The sequence below is a fragment of the Mustela nigripes genome, chromosome 7, assembly GCF_022355385.1.
Source record: "Mustela nigripes isolate SB6536 chromosome 7, MUSNIG.SB6536, whole genome shotgun sequence".
NCBI classification, from domain to species: Eukaryota; Metazoa; Chordata; class Mammalia; order Carnivora; family Mustelidae; genus Mustela; species Mustela nigripes.
The window spans coordinates 34,946,856-34,967,162 of NC_081563.1; the positions used below are offsets into that span (position 1 = coordinate 34,946,856).

General features: G+C 45.9%; 1 protein-coding gene across 6 annotated transcripts in view; it reads left to right on the forward strand.

The window, feature by feature from the left end:
- Nucleotides 1-10,557, forward strand: part of MTA3 (metastasis associated 1 family member 3) — a 165,041-nt gene extending 154,484 nt beyond the window's left edge. For 3 of the 6 annotated variants that reach the window (XM_059405539.1, XM_059405541.1, XM_059405540.1), the window contains one exon: nt 7,062-10,557. In XM_059405539.1, the coding sequence (XP_059261522.1) occupies nt 7,062-7,087 (26 nt within the window). In that variant the 3' untranslated portion in view covers nt 7,088-10,557. Of the gene's footprint in view, nt 1-6,200; nt 6,275-7,061 lie in introns of all 6 variants that reach the window. The other 3 variants (XR_009405297.1, XR_009405298.1, XR_009405296.1) reach the window with 2 other exon arrangements.
- Nucleotides 10,558-20,307: the final 9,750 nt, after the last annotated feature.

The window sequence follows — 20,307 nt, forward strand, 5'->3', positions numbered from 1 at the left end:
ATAATCTGAGAAGACTGTTTCCATGACAGTCTGATTGCAGCTTCCCTGAGTGCCTCCGGGAGCCCCTCCCCAGGGCAGCCAGGGAGCAAGGCCTACAGTGAATCCTGGGGAAACAGGGTTGACCACATTCAAGGCATCTGGCATCAGTCCACAGAAGAAAGGATCAAGATATCGGACATTGGACCTCTTGTGCTGGTCCTCCGATTTTCTTTCTTCTCTCCACTTCTCTTCTACCGTGTTTTTTTTTTTTTTTTCCTCTCTCTCTCTTTTGCTCTCTTTTCTGGGAGGCTCAATTTTATATTCCAACCAGATTTGTCTATTTCTCTCTTTATTCTGTCAATTTTTGCCTCAGTATTTTGAAATTCTGTTATTGGTGATATATGTAATCAGAACTTTTATGTCTTTTTTACCTTTATATCACTGTGAAATAATTCTTTTTAGCTCTGTTAGTACTCCTTATCTTGAAGTCTATTTTGTCTGGTATTAATATGACCACACTAGTTTTTTCTGTTCTTTTCAGAGTTATTTTTAAATAATTTTTTCTAGGGTTTTTACTTTTTTAAGATTTTATTTATTTATTAGACACAGAGAGAGAGAGATTACAAGTAGGCAGAGAGGCAGGCAGAGAGAGAGGGAGAAGCAGGCCCCCTGCTGAGCAGAGAACCCGATGCGGGGCTCTATTCCAGGACCGGAGATCATAACCTAAGCCGAAGGCAGAGGCTTAACCCACTGAGCCACCCAGGCGCCCCAATTTTTTTTCTAGTTTTATTAAACTCAGAATGATTCTTCCGTAGTATTTCTAAAGCCAGCACCTGTTACTCCAGCAGATTTTTTTAAATCCCCCAAAGTTATTTTCCATTATCATTTCTTTTAGAAACAGCTTTATTGAGGCATAATTGACATTCAACTACATATATTTCTTATTTTTAAACAGGATTTTATTTATATATTTATTTATTTGAGAGAGAGAGAGAGCACACCTGTGCTCATGAGTAGGGGGAGGGGAGGTGGGAGAGGGAAAGACAGAGAATCTCAAGCAGAATCCCATCTGAGTGCAGAGCCTGACATGGGGCTGCCTCTCATGATCCTTGATATCATGACCTGAGCCAAAATCATGAGTTAAAACACTTAACCGACTGAACCACCCAGGTACCCCTCAACTACACATATTTAAAATATACAACTTGATAAGAATAATGTACGTATGCCCCAGGAAACCACAACAATCAATTACCTATCCATTATCCACTTAGTACACTTCTCCATCACCCTCAAAGCTATTCTTGTATCCCTTTATAGTCTACCCTCCTACCCATCCTGTCTCCCCCACCTCTCTCAGGAGACCACTGATGTGCTTCTTGTCACCACAGATCAGTTTACATTTTCTGGAACCCACGACCCCAAGATCACAAGTTGCATGCTCTACTGACTGAGCCAGCCAGGGACCCCTGCCGTACTGAATTTGCTATTAATCCCATCTAACAAATGGTTCATTTCACATTTTGTATTTCTCAGTTTTAGAATTTCCATTTAGTTCTTTTATATTTCTCCTAAAATATACCATCTTGTTACCCTTTATATATTCATCTTTTTAAAAATTTTTTATTTATTTATTTGACAGAGACCCAGTAAGAGAAGGAGCACAAGCAGGGGGGGAGTGGGAGAGGGAGAAGCAGGCTTCCTGCTGAACAAGGAGTCCAATGTGGGACTCGATCTCAGGACCCCAGGATCATGACCTGAGCCAAAGGCAGACACTGAACAACTGAGCCACCCAGGCACCCCAGTATTCATCTTTTTTATAGATTCTTTAACAAGCTTAACAAGCTTATAGTGAATATTTTAAATCCATATCTGCTAATTCTAACATCTGAATCATCTGTTAGTCATTTTCTGCTGAGTTTTTTTTCTAGATGGTTTGCTCAATCTGTTAAATTTTTTTTTTTTTTTTTTTTTTTAAGTAAGGCTTAAACTCACAACCCTGAGATCAAGACCTGAGCTGAGATGGAGAGTCAGACACATACCCCACTGAGCCACCAGGCACCCCTCAGTCTGTTAATTTTTAATGAATACTGGTCAGTGTGGATGATAAGTTGTAGAGACTCTGGATTTTGCTATTTTCTTTCGCAGGGCATTGTGTTTTATGCTAGCAAGCCATTCAGTTGGCGGGTCACCGTGATTCTGGGGAGGCTTGTTTTAAAGCTTTAATAGGTCTGGTTTATCTCAGGTTTGCTCTTAGTCCCATGAGATTTCAGTGGAAAGATGAAGTTGTTTGCCCAATCCCTCCTACTTGGCAGAACTTAAACTCCAAATTTTGTCTTGCCAGCAGTAGACAGCTGCTGAGGTTGCTCCTCAGCCATTTTTAGCTTCTCAGCTGTTGTTTCCCACTGGGCTCCTTGGAGTTCCACCTCATGAATGCATAGTTCCAGAATCAGCCTGTGATTTGAGGGGAATGTATGTATACATTTGGCGGCTTCCCTTTCCCTCTCCTCTTTCTTCCCAGGATCTCCTCCTGTATTCCCAGCTACACTGGCAGCCTCAGGCTCTGGACTCTCCCTGGTTCCTTCGCCCAGTTAGACTGCAGTTTTCTGCTTGAGCCATATTCCTTTTGGACTGCATGGAAGTGCCCGCAAAGAAAAAGCCAGTTAGGGGTGGATCTCATTGAATCTCACCTTTTTTTCAAGGATCATAGCCTCTCCATTTTTTGCCCGATTTCTGGTTGCTCTCGAGAACCTTCCAGCAGTTGTTTTTTGTTTTTTGTTTTTTTGTTTTATCCAGAGTGTATTACTATTATTGGTTGGAGGGTTAGTCCAATATAAATTAGCCCACCATTATAGAATATAGAACTCTTCAATCTTTATATAGGCTCCCTGTCAACTCCCCTCAGTTCTCTCAATTAAAAAAAAAATTGGAGTGCCTGGGTGGCTCAGTGGGTTAAAGCCTCTGCCTTCGGCTCGGGTCATAATCCCAGGGTCCTGGGATCGAGCCCCACATCGGGCTCTCTGCTCGGCAGGAAGCCTACTTCCTCCACACACTCTCTCTCTCTCTGCCTGCTGCTCTGCCTACTTGTGGTCTCTGTCTGTCAAATAAATAAAATCTTTTTAAAAATTTAGTTTATTTTTATTTATTTACTTACATAATCTACATCCGACATGGGGCCTTGAACTCATGACCTGCAATCAAGAGTCATATATTCCTCCAATTGAGCCAACCAAATGCCCCTCAATTTTTTTTTTAATGGTATACTGTTTGTGTTTCATAGATACTCTATCTTTTCTTAATCCCCTGAAGATATTTAATGATAGTGTTTTCTGCTTTTTAAATTCTCTTCTCTATGATGGTGTATTTCCTCCAGTTTTAATTCTTCTCTTTGTTCTTTGCTTGGTCTCTGACATTTATGTTGGAGGTTTTTCCCTGATGACCTGTGGTCGTCTACTGATGTTTAAGAGTAGGAGACGAAAATTAGATCAAAAGCTCTGTGCCCTGCTTGTGGGTGGAGCCTGTAGTGCACTTCATGGTATGGTGCTCAGGCTGGGCTCTTTGTTGCGCTGCCCAAATCCCACTCTTTCCAGGTCTGCTGTCATGGGCTGGCCACATTTCCCAGAGAAGATTCTTCCCATCTATCGTCTTCTGTTCAGGATGCTATAACAAAATGCTGCAGATGGACCACTTGTTTTGTTTTAAGATTTTATTTACTTATTTCACAGAGAAAGAGAGAGCGTGCACACAAGCAGGGGGAGCAGCAGAGGGAGAGGGAGAAGCAGGCTCCCCTCTGAGCAGGGAGCCCAATGTAGGGCTCTATCCCAGGACCCTGGGATCATGACCTGAGCCAAAGGCAGATGCTTAACCCACTGAGCCACACAGGCACCCCCAGATGGATTACTTGTAAACAACAGAGATTTATTTCTCACAGTTCTAGGAGCTGGGAAGTTCAAGATCAGGGAGCTGGCATAGCTGGGTTCTGGTGAAAGCCCTCTTCCAGGTTTCAGACTGCTGACTTCTCTCTGTGTCCTCACATGATGAAAGGGGCTAGGGAACTCTATGGGGTCTCTTTACACCCTCATGACCTAAGCACTTCCCAAAGGTCTTCCCTCCCAATGCCATCACCTTGGGCATTAGGATTTCAAGATAGGAATTTGTGGGGGCACAAACCCTAGACCATAGAAAGTCTCTTCCCCCAGAGTTTAAGGTTTAGCGGCATGCTTCCTGGAGCTAAATGGGAAGAACACTGGAGGTCTCACTACACATGAGGCATCTGTTCACTTGGTTCCTCAATTTTGGAGTAGCCAGCCCTGCCGTCAGTGTGCTTGTTGCCTGGTGTCCCCTGTGAGTGAGACCCTCTTTGGGATCCTCTTCAGAGGACACACAGACTTGTGGCAAACAGGTAATTGCCTGGAAGTATGGAGTCGGGGGAGGGCTTCTCAGGGTCTGCCTCTTTCTCAAATGGCTCAACAACTCATCTGCATCCTTCAGTCTCCCTTCCCCACCACCAGCAGTCTCTGGTGTTAATTCCTGAACCATCTGAGGACCCTTTGGACACATTGGGTTCTCGGCTTTCCTCACTGCTAGCTTCAGGTCTGGCTTTCTCAAGTGCATAATCTCTTGTCACTCAGGTGTCTGCTTTCCAGCCTCCAAAATTCTGATGGTGGTTTCTCCTCTGGGTTGCAGAAGGGAGGGAATTGAACTCAGAATCCAGAAGCTGCATTCAAGAAGGTGGCTTTCATTGCACTGGTTAGCTAGAGTGCAGAATCTCCAAGTCCATGGACATGAAGTACTTCCAAATAGTGAAACCCAGAGGAAATTTTTGTAAGAACACTAGTGCTTATGAAGCAGGGTTAATATAGACAAAAGTAGCAAATGGCGATGAATTCTTTTGAGAACTTATTTATAAGCAAAAAGGGGATATGGTGTGGGCTACATTGTCTAGGAGGGAGACCTGAGAAAGGGTGCCCTTTGCCTCCAGGGGTTCTATGCTGTGCTGGGTCTTCTGCATTGGGCCCTGCATGTGGCATGTGTTCCTTGCTTCAAGGAAATGCAGTGGGGATGAGGAAGCTCCGAGCCGGGGGCAGTGCAGTGATAGCCTGACAAGGGCAGATGAGAAACACTGGGATTCTTCAGCCAGGAAGGCAGACAGGTGACCTATCTCAACTTAAAACCACGGCCAGTGTGAAGAAGGCTGGTGTCAACCTGAATGCTAGAGGGTTGCTTTTGAAACACAAACAGGTAAGTTTAGCCAAAATAAAAGGAAGCACAATTTACTGAAACCTGGGATCCGAAACTTGGGAAATGATTACAAGTGGCTGTTCTTGCAGATGGCTTAATTCCACAGGGGCTGGATGAAAACAGAACATCCCCCTGACCCCCGCAAAAAGAACAAAGAGAGAGAGAGAGCCTTCTAAGAAATCCTGGAGGTTCTGACCCATACATGACCCTTCACTTAGACACTGACGAGGACAGTATGCTCTTACTGGGATGGATGGAGAATGGGGCAGCTTGGGGTAATAAGGAAATCTTGTCCTGAGTTAAGAAGATTAGGGTCCAAATCTTCAACTTATTCACTGTGTGACCTTGAGCAAATTCCTTTTTTTTTTTTTAAAGATTTTATTTATTTATTTGACAGACAGAGATCACAAGTAGGCAGAGAGGCAGGCAGAGAGAGAGAGGAGGAAGCAGACTCCCTGCTGAGCAGAGAGCCCGATGCGGGGCTCGATCCCAGGATCCTGGGATCATGACCGGAGCCGAAGGCAGAGGCCTTAACCCACTGAGCCACCCAGGCACCCCCTTGAGCAAGTTCCTAACCTTTCACAAGGTTCCTGTGAAAATTGTTAAATAATGCAGTTACAGGGGCGCCTGGGTGGCTCAGTGGGTTGGGCCGCTGCCTTCGGCTCGGGTCATGATCTCAGGGTCCTGGGATCAAGTCCCGCATCGGGCTCTCTGCTTGGCAGGGAGCCTGCTTCCTCCTCTCTCTCTCTCTGCCTGCCTCTCCATCTACTTGTGATTTCTCTCTGTCAAATAAATAAATAAAAATCTTAAAATAAATAAATAAATAAATAAATAATAATGCAGTTACATAACCCACAGTAGGTTCAATGAAACAAAGGTTAGCCTGACTCCAAAACTGAATTATCTGGGTTTTTATTTAGCACGTATTTGCTGAGCCCTATCAAATACCAGGCTCTGTACATATATCTCCCCTATTCTAGAAAGGCTCATGAAGTGAAGGCCCAGCTCTGTTCCATCCTGCAGACCTTCCTCAGGATGGCGGGAGGCTGTGAAGGTGAGCACCCCTGTGTCCTCTCCTGGTTGCAGAGTGTGATGGGAGAGAATGACTGAGCACTCCCTTGGCTGGGGCACCTGGTCCCATCTCAGCAAACAACCCCCACTTCCCTCCTAGCCACTTCCCCAATAACCAAACAAAAGGTTTCACAACCGAGTGGGTAACAGCAGATGGTAACGATACGCTTTGCAGGCACTTCTGCTTTTCATTTATTTATTTCTATCAAGAATCTCTAGACAACCAATGCTGGGAAGGAGAGTTGAAGGTTTGGGTGGGGGGGATGGGAATGAGGGCCACTGTTACACAGTGTGGGGTCGAGATTCATTCCCCTCCTAGAGGAAAAGGTGTTCCTAACCTCTGAGTGCCTACGTTACTGTGATTAATCATGATTACCTCAGATCACGTTGTGTCTCCTCCAGACTAATTGTGCCCCCCCCCCCCCGTTCCTTAGTATCTGGTCAGGGACGGCCTGTGATGTAGCTTTGATAAGCGTACCAGCACCTGCCTGGTGTGCTGTACGCCTTGGCTGTAACCACCACACCTGCCCGTCCCAAACCCAGCTTTCAACATACTTCAATGTCATTCATGTATTTTCTTGGCCTCCATTAGACCTCCCTTTGGTCCAACCTCAAACTACCCTGTGAGCTTTTATTTGAATCAATGCCTGACTGCCTTTCCTTGATGTTTGTGACATTGTGGGTGGGAGGGCTGACTCTGGTCCTTGATCTCACCTTGCCTCCTCTGGCAGAACTGCTTTAACATTGACCCCATTTCTCTCCTTCCCCAGAACTCACATGCTGCGTGTCGGACTGAGCTAACCCTATTTCATACTATAAGCCAAGACTCGCTACACTGTCCTGCTGATGTTCGCAGTCGTGCCTGGGAAGGAGGCAGCCCCATTTCCAGCACATTTCAGTGGGAGACCTACACATGTGCCCCCTGGAGACTCGGTGGGGCAGGGGAAGAAACTGTGGGAGTGCACGTCCCCAAAGCCGCGTCTCCATGTGTCAATCAGTGTCGCCTCGCTTTCCTCTCAGAGACTTCACTGTCCCATAGCGGGACCTGCCTGACAATGGAGGGGACAAGGGGGCCCTCAGTCTCCTCCTTCTCCAGCACTCCGTTCCAGGCACCGCGGCTCCTCGGGCAGCGGAGCGCCCGAGAGCTCAGAGCTGCTGCTGCCCTGCATGTGTCAGCTCAGCCCTATTGTCAGCGCCATGACGGTCTACGGGAGGGACATGGCCGCTTTCTGAATGGATTTTTCTTAAGAAAAGTGCCAGTGTTTATGCAGTTCATGATAGTCCCCTCTCCTTACCATTATTGTCACTTGGCTTTTTCACTAGGCTTCATTTTTTTTTTTAAATGAGGAAGTTTTGCTGTCACCCCTCTGTCCTATATTTGGCTTCCCCTCCTCTACCCTTCCTAGGTACAGAATTATGAGATTCTGACAAAAAAAAAAAAAAGAAAATCTTCTTCAGTAAGCCTGCAAACTCTTCATATCATCTGTATTTTATTGTTGGAGAGAGGCTGGTGTTCTACTAGGTGCTGCCTGGTCCCAGACAGCCCAAGCAAAAGCAGGTGTTGAAACGGAGCTGAGTGTATATCACTGTGACAAGCCATTCGCGTACTGCCCTGTTCCCTGACAGCCAAGCCAGCCACCGAGCAACCGCCGCCAGGTTAGTCCTTCAACGAGTCACAAATCACCCAGGTTTATTTTAAGCAGATGAAATCTGTTTGGCCTCGGAGGGTGAAATAAGAGCCGTGTGTTTGCAGGTGAGTGTGTATATATGACACCACGAGCCCCCACCCTTCCAGTCCAGACATTTCTGTGAACACACATGCCTAGGCCCCGGGAGATGTGCCTGTGACCCAGTTTTCACTGGCTTTGGGCTCTTCCTGTCTGCCCTCAGCACCAGCCCTTGCTGGCCGTACAGGCTGGCCATTCTGCAGCTCTGTGCACACAGCTTCAGGCGTGTGAATAACTTAGTGCCCCCACAACTCCCCTGAGCAGACAGGAGCCTGGCCACTCCCTTGTCCTCCATTTGCAGGGACAGGCTGCAGGGCACAGGCTCACAGCACTGTGAAAGGAAACCGGAGTCGGGCCTTAGAGCTGTCCCTGGGGTCTGTAGCCGGATGGCCAAACAACCAGGTGGTCACAGGACAGAATGACTCAACTCAATTGTAATTGAGTTGACACTCCCCAGCCCCCCACCCCCTGCCCCCCAGCAGAGTGAGGTCTCATTAAAATGACGATGACACTGTAGATGCCCAGATCCTCAGAGGCTGGGTTCAGCTCGGCAAAGAGAACGTGATGGATGATGACTGTCGGCGATGCCCAGAGTTCAAGCTGCCTTTTCCTTCTCCTGTTTTGCAGCTAGCATGGTTCCGCTTCTGAGGCATTGCTTCTCATCTTTGGCTCTTGCAAGGATGACCTGGGGATGTTCTCACCACTGCCAGCTCTTGGAGCTGTTCTGAGTCTTGCCCTGTGTTAGAGGTGCCCAGTGAGTAGGGCGGAGGTGACAGGCATCGCCCTTAGGGATCCCCAGAGAGAAGCCCCTCTGAAAAGACCCAGGGAGAGGAGGCAGCTGGCTCTCTGCATCACACGCCACATGGTGTGTTCTTTCTAAAGAAAGACACAGGAAGGCTGTCTGCACGTCCTGCCTGGGGTTTACTGTCACACGTAGACTTAGGAGGTGCAATGGCTCCCTGGCCCTTTCCCGCTCTCTCCTGACCCTGTGAAATGTCACTGTTGATTACAGAAAAGTCCGCTTCTGTGTCCCTGCTGCCAAGCTTCTCCGCCTTTTGGGAGAGGCCCTCCTCACCCAGGCCCAGGAGACTTGGAGATTGAGGCCAACCCCAGGCTGCAGGGAGAACAGGGAGTCCCCTGCCCTAGGTGTAGTTCACACTGAGCTCTGGCAAAGTGCAGCTTGTTCTGAGCCACATGTACCGAGAAAGCTCTTCCTTCACCTTGTAGTAAGAACTCCTGGTTCTTCAGCCCCGTCCTACAAAGAGGAGGCTCCCCAGCATTCTGACTGAACACTCGAGGGACTAGAGGGACAACACCCAGGAGCCCCTCACATTTGCCTGCGCCGTTCTGAGCACTTGGTGTGAGAGGGCTTCCCAGCCACCCCCTTCCTGGGGCCACAGTGCCTCCATGGCGTGTGCTGGGGACATGTCACCAGGTGCAGTGCGCTTGTGGGGTGGACATGCGGGGTCTGTCTGCACGGCCCACAGCAGCTTTACCCGGAGGCGCTGTGCTGAGCCTGGTCTGTGCTCCCTTGGATGAGGACACAGAAGCTCACAAGCCGTCTTCCCACTCGGCCTCACCACCTGCCCACCCCTAGAGATGGTGCAAAAGAGGACAGACTGGTTTTCAGCCCACCTCTCACAGCTCCACTTTGCCCACAGCCCGGTTTCTGTCAGTCAGCATCCAACCAGGGACACACAGCCACTCCAAATATTTAAAACAGGGGTTTTCATCCAGAGAATTATGGAACACAGCAACAAGAAGAGGCCCAACTCAGGTGGGGAACAACAGCAGGAAGCGGCCACCCCCTCCCCTCCGGGAGGCTGGTAGAGGCCACGTTACCAGAGCGCAGGGATTAGGGCCCCTGGGAGGAACAGGGGACCACACAAGGCCTATCTGGTGGGAGCTGGGGCCTCAAGGAGGCATGGAGGCTGCTGGAAACAACCCCCCAGGCAGGTGTGGGGAGAAACAGCCTGGCTTCTTCTTTTCTCATGTCCTATAGGTTCTTCAGGTGCCTCTTAGTTCAACCTGGCTGGAAGCCAGCTGAGCTGGGGTCCTGGGACAAGCACGCCCCTGCCACTCAGAGCAGGGGGCGGAGGTAGAGGAGGGGTCTGAGCGCAGGCAGGCTGGCGGACGCCCCATGCTATCCTAAGACCCCTTGGAGGGGAGATGCAGGCCCCGTGGAGGTTCTGCAGATCACTCACCTAGAGAGGAAAACGTCCTTGGGAGGGAGGGGTAAAGCCTTATTCTCAGTAGTCATCCCTGTTTTCTTTTGGGGGAATTTACCTGTTTAGCAGCCCCTCGCCATTCCCCTCAGGAAAGCCATGTCCCAGTTTTCTGTCCATCCCTCCCCTCCGTTCCTCTGCCCCCAATTTCTGATTTGCCCTGCCAGAGAGCACTAGCACATGCATCAGCGGTCATGAGTGTTTTCCCGGGATAATTCATTCAGAGCGCGGTATTACTGTGGACTGTCTGTAAGTAGGTACCATCTACTAATCAATTTGTGTTGTGTTTCCAATAAATTTCTGGAGATCATGTCTGGTTTGATGCTGTCCTTTGCTGGGATGGTGGCTCTGCTGCGAGGCGAGGCTCTGTGTGTGCTTGGCCCAGTCCCCAGCAGCAGATGCTCCTCATCTTGGGTTCCCTCTCCCCGTGCCTACCTCACAGACCAGCCCGGTGAGGCTGACCTTCCCCCGCCACCCTGAGACTCTCAGACACCGATCCCCAGGGTCTGCATTTTCTTCTGCGGTCTCATCAGCCACATCCTGAGGACATGGGGGTTTCCTGAAAGGAGGTGGCCTTGGACCCTTGTGTCCCCTCCCCCGGAGGTAGGAGGAGCGGCCCTTCCCCATCCACCACTCTCGCACTGCTGTGCCCAGTGCTGGCCCCCCTCCCGGGTGAGAGCGAGGCTCCAGAGCAGGTGAAGCGGACCCAGGGACTGCATGTCACGCAGATGGAGGATCCAGCACCTTCTTCCCAGGCCTGTAAGTAGAAAAGAAATGTCGGAGTTTTTGTAAAGGGAGAGGGAGCCTGATCCCAACGGCGGCATTCTCCCCTGTTGCCTGAGTGCCCTGAGTGTTGACACCTGCTTAGTAAAAATGAGTCTGTTGTGTATTTTACCTCTCCACACCTGTTTGTGGTGTAGACTGTGTCCCCAGGGCTGTGCTAGAGCCTGTGGAGCTTCCCTTGGGACCCTTCAGCCCCAGTCTGTGAAGGACACGTGTTTGGGACCCCTGTTTGCCGGGACTTGTGAGAGATGGTTTTCAAAGAGGTGGGGGTGGGGGGTGCTCACTTGGTTGAGCATCTGCCTCTTGATTTCGGCTCTGGTCATGATCTCACGGTCCTGGGATGGAGCCCCGTGGTGGGCTCTGCGCTGAGCGTGGAGCCTGCCTGAGAGTCTCTTCCTCCCTCTCCCTTGACTTCTCCACCTCCCCACCTGTGCGCTCTCTCTGCCTCTCTCTCTCTCTCAAAAAATTAATAAGATAGGGACGCCTGGGTGGCTCAGTTGGTTGGGCAGCTGCCTTCGGCTCAGGTCATGATCCCAGCCTCCTGGGATCGAGTCCCACATCGGGCTCCTTGCTCGGCAGGGAGCCTGCTTCTCCCTCTGCCTCTGCCTGCCATTCTGTCTGCCTGTGCTTGCTCTCTCCCCCCATCTCTCTCTGATAAATAAATAAAATCTAAAATAATAATAATAATAATAAGATAAATACATTAAAGAGAGAGAGATACCAAGTTTCCTTCCAGAGTTTCACTAGAGAAGCAAGACGTACACACATAGGGTCCCCAGAGACCAGGAGGCTTGTGATCGAGGCGGTTGTCTGTTCCGGCAGGAATTCCGGGATGGAGGGCTCAGGAAGGCAGGACTCGGTCAGGGAAGGTTTTGTAGAAGGAGGGGAGACCTCACAAAATGGAACACAGCAGCCCTCACTGAGAATTTTTTTTTCATCATCTCAAGTGTGTTCACAATTGCTCACTGAAGCATTTTTATGATGATTGCCTTAAAATCCTTGTTAGACAATTCTCATGTCTGTGACATCGCAATGTTGACAATCTGTTGATTTTCCTTTCAAGCTGAGAATTTGCTGGTTCTTGGTATGTTCGTCAAATGCTTTTGATTGAAGCCTAGACATCTTGAGTATTATCTACGAAACTCTAGATCTTATTTAAACACTCTATTTTAGCAGGCCTGTGCAGGATTGCTCTGGGACGATCTCATCTACTGCTTAGAGGGGATGCCGGTCTGGGATCCCCACTGTGCTTGCAGGGACACTGTGGAGGGAGAGAGGCTCCTCCTTACAGCTAGCTGTTTCGTTTTCTTTGCTCAGTTTTTTTAAATTGAGAAGTAATTGATATATAACATTGCATTAATTTTAGATGTACAACACAGTCATAGATACATGTACGTATCACAAAATGTTCACCACGGTAAGTTTAGTTAATAGCCAACACCACACATGGTTACAAGTTTTTTGTTTTCCCTTATGGGAACTCACTCTCTTAGTAACTTTCAAATATACAAGGCAGTATTTAAGTATAGTCACCAAGCTATAAATAACATCCCCAGGACTTGTTTCTCTTATGACTGGGAGTTTGTACCTTTTGACCAACTTCACCTGTCCTCTCACTCCCTACCTCTTACCGCTGGCTGGCAACAACTAATCTGTTCTCTGTATCTATGAGTTTGGTTGGTTTTGTTGTTGGTGGGTTTTTTTGTTTGTTTATTCTGTTTTGTTTTCAGATTCCATATAGAAGTGAGATTGTATGGTATTTGTCTTTCTCTAATTTATTTTAGCATAATGGCTTCAAGGTCCATCCATGTTCTCACAAATAGCAACATTTGCTTTTTTGTGTGGCTGAATAATATTCCTGTAGTATGAGCATGTTTTCTTTTTCTTTTTTTTAAAGATTTTATTTATTTATTGGACAGGCAGAGATACCAAGTAGGCAGAGAGGCAGGGGTGGGGAGGGAGGAAGCAGGCTCCCCACTGAGCAGAGAGCCCACTGCAGGGCTCAATCCCAGGACCCTGGGATCATGACCTGAGCTGAAGGCAGAGGCTTTAACCCACTGAGACACCCAGGCGCCCCCGTGCATGTTTTCTTTATCCATTCATCTCTCAGTGGACACTTAGGTTGTTTCCAAGTCTTAGATATTGTAAATAATGCTACAGCAAGTGTGGGGGAGGGGTACAGATTTTTTTTTTTTTTTTTTGAGAGTGATTTTGTTTCCTTTGGGTAAATTTCCAAAAGTGGAATTGCTAGATCATATGGCAGTTCTATTTTTATTTTTGATTGTTCCCATTTTCATTCATCTCTAAGGATTTTCTTATTTATCCTAGGATTTTTTATAAGATTTTATTTATTTATGTAACAGAGAGAGAGACAGTGAGAGAGGGAACACAAACAAGGGGAGTGGGAGAGGGAGAAGCAGGCTCCCTGCTGTGCAGGGAGCCCGATGTGGGGCTCGATCCCAGGACCCTGAGATCATGACCTGAGCTGAAATCAAGAGCAGGTGGCTTAACCCAACTGAGCCACCCAGGCGCTTTTGTTATTGACTTCTAACTTCATCCTGTTGTGGATGAAGATCCTTTCTCAATAACAACCTTTTTAAATCTATTGAGACTTAATTTATGGCCAAACATATGCTCTATCCTGGAAAATGGTCCATGTACACTTGAGAAGAATGCGTATTCTGTTGTTGTTGGGTAGAATGTTCATACATGTCGGCTAGATCTGGTTGGTTTACTGTGTTGTTTAAGTCCCCTGTTTCTTTACTGGTCCCTGTGTGGCTGTTCTGTCCATCACTGAGGGTAGGATACTGAACTTTGCTGTTGTAGAGCTATCTCTCCCCTCCCTTCAATTCTGTCAGGTTTTGCTTTATATATTGTGATGGTCTGTCATTAAGTGCATGAGTGATTATAACTGTTATATCATCTTATGGCACAGAACCTTTTATCAATATTTAATATCCTTCTTTTGATTTAAAGGCTATTCTGTGATCCATTTACATTTAAAGTAACTACTGGTAAGGGGGTGGGGGGACCTACTTCTGTCATTATGCTATTTGTTTTCTATATGCATGATACCTTTCTATTTTTCTCATTCCTACATTACTGTCTTCTTTTGTGTTTAGTTGATTTTTTTGGTAGCAAAGTGTTTAATTTCTGTTTGTGTATATTCTATAGCTATTTTCTTTGTGGTTACCATGGGGATTGCACCGAACATGCTAAAGTTATAACTGTAATTTGAATTTATACCAGCTTAACTTCAGTAACATACAAAAAGTCTGTTCCTTTATAGCTCTGTCCCTACCCCTTTTGGTTGTTGATGTTACAAAATTACATTTTTACATATTGTGTGCCCCAAAACATAAACTAATGATTCTTTTAAGTGCATTAGTCTCCTAAATTATGCAGAAAAAAAGATTTGGAGTTAGAAACCCAAATTACAGTAATATTAGCTTTTACAGTAATAATTTTTTTCAATGTATTAGTCTCTTCAGTCATGTAAAAACCAAAGCAAAGTATAGCTACAAATGATTGTTATAATAGTTCTTTGGGACACCTGGGTGGCTCAGTCGGTTAAGCATTTGCCTTCAGCTCAGGTCATGATCCCAGGGTCTCTCTCTGGCCATACCTTTGGACAGGTCATGATCTCATTTCTCTCTGACAAATAAATAAAATATTAAAAATAACAATACTGCCTTGAATAAGTACCCATGTGTTTATTATATATCTACCTTTACTGAGATCTTTACTTTTTTTTCTTTTTAAGACTTTATTTATTTGACCAAGAGAGACAGAGACAGAGAGCATGAGAGGAGAGTGAGTGGCAGTGGGGGGCAGGGAAAGCAGAGGGAGAGGAAGAAGCAGCCTTCCTGCTGATCAGAAGCCCAATGTGGGGCTTGATTCCAGGACACTGGGAACATGACCTGAACTGAAGGCAGCCACTTAACTGACTGAGCCACCAGGTGCCCTAAAGTCTTTACTTCTACATGTGGCTTCGAGTTACTGCCCTTTTTTTTTTTAATTTGTTTAATTTGTTTATTTTAGAGAGAGAAAGAGTGCACAAACAATCAAGAGAGGAATAGAGGGGGAGGGACAAGTAGACCTCATGCTAAGCATGGAGCCAAGTTCCTGTCCTTCCCTGTCCTTTGATTTCAAAGAGAGTCTGTAAATTTGGATTAGGTCATAAATGCCTGTGTATTAATAAAGCCCATGAATAAGTGATATGGATCTCTAATCAAAAACCATTTGCCTCCGTGGTGCTAGATTCAAATCAAAAAAGTAAAGTTGCAGGCACCTGGGTGGCTCAGTCGTTAGGCATCTGCCTTCTGCTCAGGTCATGATCCCAGGCTCTTGGGATCAAGCCCTGAGTTGGGTGCCCTGCTCAGCCGGGAGCCTGCTTTTCCCTCTCCTCTTACTCTGCCCCCACCCCAACTTGTGCTCTCTCTCTCTCCCTCTTTCTCTCAAAGAAATAAAATATTTTAAAAAGGGATCTTTTTTATAAAAGAAATGACACGGGGCGCCTGGGTGGCTGAATGGATTAAGCCTCTGCCTTCAGCTCAGGTCATGATCCCAGGATCCTGGGATCGAGCCCCACATTGGGCTCTCTGTTTGACGGGGAGCCTGCTTCTCCTTCCTCTTTGCCTGCTGCTCTGCCTACTTGTGATCTCTCTCTCTCTCTCCCTCTCTCTGTGTCAAATAAATAAATAAAATCTTAAAAAAAAAAAAGAAATGACATGTATCTATTATTATGGTATCACAGAATATTTTCAGTGCCCTAAAAAATCTTCTGTCTTCTGTGAATTGGTTCCCCCAGTCTCCACCACTGGCACTCCTCCCCCCAGAGCAACCACTCATCTTTTTACTGTCTCCATAGTTTGGCCTTTTCTAGAGTGTCATTTAGTTGGAATCCTACACCATGGTGATTCTTTCCCTTAGCAAAATGCTTTTAAGAGAGGATTTGGTTTGGGGAAGACAATATATCAAAAGCTTCTGTCAGGAGTTTTGAGCACTTAAGGTAGGATCATGGATTATTGAAAAACAGCACTTGGCTACCATATTTCTTTTTAAGTTTGTTTATTTTTTTAATAATCTCTACACCCAACATGGGGCTCAAATTTATGATGTAATGTCAAGAGTCGCAGGCTCCTCTGAGCCAGCCAGGCGCCCTTGGCTACCACATTTAACTAAAATGACAGTAAAAGGATTGTTAAAGTTAACATAAAAGGAAACATGATTGTAAAGAACCTAACATGATTGTAAAGAACCTTAGCTCTTTCAAAAGTGAGAGCACTCTTTATTCACTTAAATAATCAAGGACATGATAAAGTCAACCTAAAGCATAAGAAATTATTCTGATAAGACACAGAATCTTTGCCCTCGAAGCAGATAACTCAGAAGGTAAAGAAAAACCTTTAACCAAGCCTTCATTAGGAGAAGAGTAATAATCTAGGAAATTTTGTCATTTTATTTTTTTAAAGATTTTATTTATTTGACAGAGATCACAAGTAGGCAGAAAGGCAGGCGGGGGATGGGGGGAAGCAGGCAGAGGCTTAACCCACTGAGCTACCCAGGTGCCCAAATTTTGTCATTTTAATACAGAAAGCCAGATTCTAGTTTGGCATCAGCATAATATTTGACACTGGAACTTTTTTGTGAAGATTTTATTTATTTATTTGACAAAGTGAGCGAGAGAGAGTCAAGAGACAGAGAGCAAGCACAGACTCCCTGCAAGAAACAGGCTCCCTGCTGAGCAAGCAGCCTGATGCGGGGTTCGATCTGAGGACCTTGGGATCATGACCTGAGCCAAAGGCAGCCGCTTAACCAACTGAGCCACCCAGGTGCCCCTAAAACTTTTTTTGAAAATCATGTAAATAAACCCATCAATCCTTCGCTAATTTTGACCACTCAAATAAAATTCCTTTCTGCAGAAGTACAACTTTCAATATCCATACACGTCCTTTGTATTACAACTTTTCAAGGTGGCAAAAATGGACATGTTTATTTAATAGACCCTCATATATATATCCTTCAGTACCATATAAAGAGCTAAAAATTATGCTGAAATAATGTTTCAGTATTTTATTTTACTAAAAAAGGATTTAGGGGGTGCCTTGGTGGCTCAGTTGGTTAAGCGACTGCCTTCGGCTCAGATCATGATCCTGGAGTCCCGGAATTGAGTCTTGCATTGGGCTCCCTGCTTGGCAGGGAGTCTGCTTCTCCCTCTGACCCTCCCCCTTCTCATGTTCTCTCTCTTTCATTCTCTCTCTCTCAAATAAATAAATAAAATCTTTAAAAATTAAAAAAAAATTTAGGAATTAAACTGAACCCAGTTATTGAATTCAATTTAGAATCAGCCCAAGATTTTAGGTTACCTAAAGGTATCGGACACTATCTTCTAGGTGACACACTGCAAAATAAAATACTCTTGAAATTTACGTTTATCAGAATAATGATTCAATTTGGTTAAGTGCAAATTTTTCATATTCTTTTAACATTAAGTAGAAGTGGTGCTAGCTTATTTGATCAGTAAATCAGTAGGAGTTTAGGAAGAACATATCCAAATAGAATAAGATGTAAACTTATACTTAACACTGATAACTCATAGGAGACATAGCTATTTTTTTGTTAAACCATATTAAATAAGTCTCATTAGTCTCATACAAAAAAAATTATATAAATTATGTGCTATTGAATTCTTAAAACATTTGAGTTAGTGTGTATGCTTTTTTTTCCCCCCACACTGAAAGTATTAGAGGTTCAATTTCCTTAATTTGGGGGAATTTTAGGAATGTTCAATTCATATACGCTCCCATCTCTAAGATAAATAAATCTCAATCAGAATAGAGGTCTGTAAGAGATTTATAATCTAACTAATTTGATAATCAGAAGGTAAGAAAATACTACCTACTCAGACACAAACATATAAACAGGCCTCATGGCATCAATTCTAAAATTTCAGCGATGGGTCAAGAATACACAGAGAAAAAACTCTGTTTTTTAACATTTCCTATCAGTGAGCTGTTGTCTTCTCAGTAGGTACAAATTCTTAACTGATGTGAGTTCAAAATAAACAAACAGAAGAGTAGCAAGCTAAATGTTTCATTGTCTTTCACCAACAAGGACAAGACCTCTATAAACCATTAAATCATTTTTTAGTACTTTTCCTCACCCCTCCTGCAGATCAGTGGAAGCCTGCTAACCTAGGAGAACCCATCTCATATCTCTCACTGTCTCCCCCAGTAAGCCCCTCCCTCCTCTTCCCCTACTTTTCTTTCCCCTGCCCTCTCCTCCCTCTGTCTCTCTTTTCCTCTCTCTGATTTGGACTTCAAATTCCACTGTGTCTGGTCTGGCTTTCTTTTGCTTTCTATGCAAGCACAGGTTTTTTGTTTGTTCTTAAAGATGTATTTATTTAATTTAAAGAGAGAGAGAGAGAATGCAGGGGAGAGAGACCGAGAAAGAGAGAGTCCTACGCAGACTCCATACTGAGTGTGGAGCCTGATGTGGGGCTGATCCCAGGACCCTGAGATCACGACCTGAACCAAAAGAAGAGTGAGACGTTTAACTGACTACACTACCCAGGCGCCCCCAAGCACAGGTTTGACAAGGTGCAAGAGTGGGGCAAAGCAGCCTGCAAAGACTATCTTATGAACTCTAGGTATTGTTTGCATGTGACTGATGACTAGGTTTTTCCTAGAGAAGACTAGTCAAATCTCCTTCTTGGTTCCTGTTATTTTTAAATTTTTATTTATTTATTTATTTTTAGAGTGAGAGAGAGTGCATGAGCATGGGGACAGAGGGAGAGGAGAGAGAGAATCTTAAGCAGGCCCAATGCCCAACACAGAGCCTGACATGGGGCTTGATCTCATGACCCTGAGGTCATAACCTGAGCCGAAAGCAAGAGTCCAATGTCTATTGGGTGCTCAGTAGCAACCCAGGCGCCCCTTGGTCCCACTTCTTGAATGTAGCTCAACACTAAGCAATATTTACTGAAAACTCTGGGGTGACTCAGATTCTCCACTACCTGGTAAGCTTTCCTCCGCTTATTACAAATCAGAAAGGCCTAACCTACTGTCTGGACAGAGTCCTTCACTTCCCTGTGAAATGGAAGCCCAGGGGACTGTGAGTTCCTTACCCTCGGGGGTGTGTTTTGGCAAAAGTGATGGAGCAGCAATTTTGGCCACCGAAGACCAGTATCCTTGTCTTGGCCACAGAGGGCTGTTAGGCTGGCCTGTTAGGTGGCCCAGCTCAGCCCAAGGCCCTGGGCATCCTCTCAGTCATTACTGACTTGGCAGGGGAACAAGGCTCAGCCCAGCTCCATTGCTGTGGATCTGCAGCCCGAGTCCTATAGCTGGAGTCCCTGGATATTCACCATAAAGGACACCTGGATGGCTGGCAAGTTCAAGTAGCAGAAATTGCTTCTGGCTGGCTTATACCCAGAAGGATTTATGTGGAGGATTCTGGGACTCCAAAATGACTGACTCCTGACTCCAAAAATGTTGGGGTGTCCCCAAACATGCAGGGCCTCCCTGGAGCATAGCCACGACCCTGATTCAGCTTCATTAGTCCAGTTAGATAGTGTCTGGCCCGGACAGGGGAAAAGATAGTGTTGGACCATTCTGGAGATGGCTGTGGGGTATTTGCTGCAACCACACAGATGCTACCAACCGAAAGAAGCAAAATTCAAGATCAAGGTCTGATAGTGTTGGTTTCTTCTGAAGCCTCTCTTCCTGGTGTACAGATGGCTGCTTTCTTGCTAAATCCTCAAAAGGCCCTTAAAGATGGCCAGTTGGAGCTCTCTTATGTCTCTTCTTATAAGGACACCAGTCATACTGGATTAATGCCCCGTTCTGATGACCTCATTTAACTTTTTAACTTTAATTACCTCCTTAAAGGCCCTGCCTCCAAATCCAGCCTTATTAGGAGCCTGCCAGGAGGCTGGGGAAACAGGGAACAGAATTGCTATGATTGGCCTACGTTAATCATGTCCCATGATCCCAGAGAATCTGGGGATGACATCCCCGACCTAGTTGAAATTCTGTTAGTAAGAGCAAAGGAGAGGTGAGTGTTAGATGGACAACCGAGGGAGCAGCCACACCACCGTGTGGCTCCTGACCAAGCATTTGATCACACTCCACAAGCCCAGTAGCACAAGAGCAGATTCATTCTGGCCACCTCCTCCCACCACCCCAGTCCCCCATGCACAGACCTGGGCCACACCGTCCAAGGCCTGGTCCTCTTCTGGTCCTTCAAATTTGTGAGCTACCAGCTCCTTCCCGTACATTTCT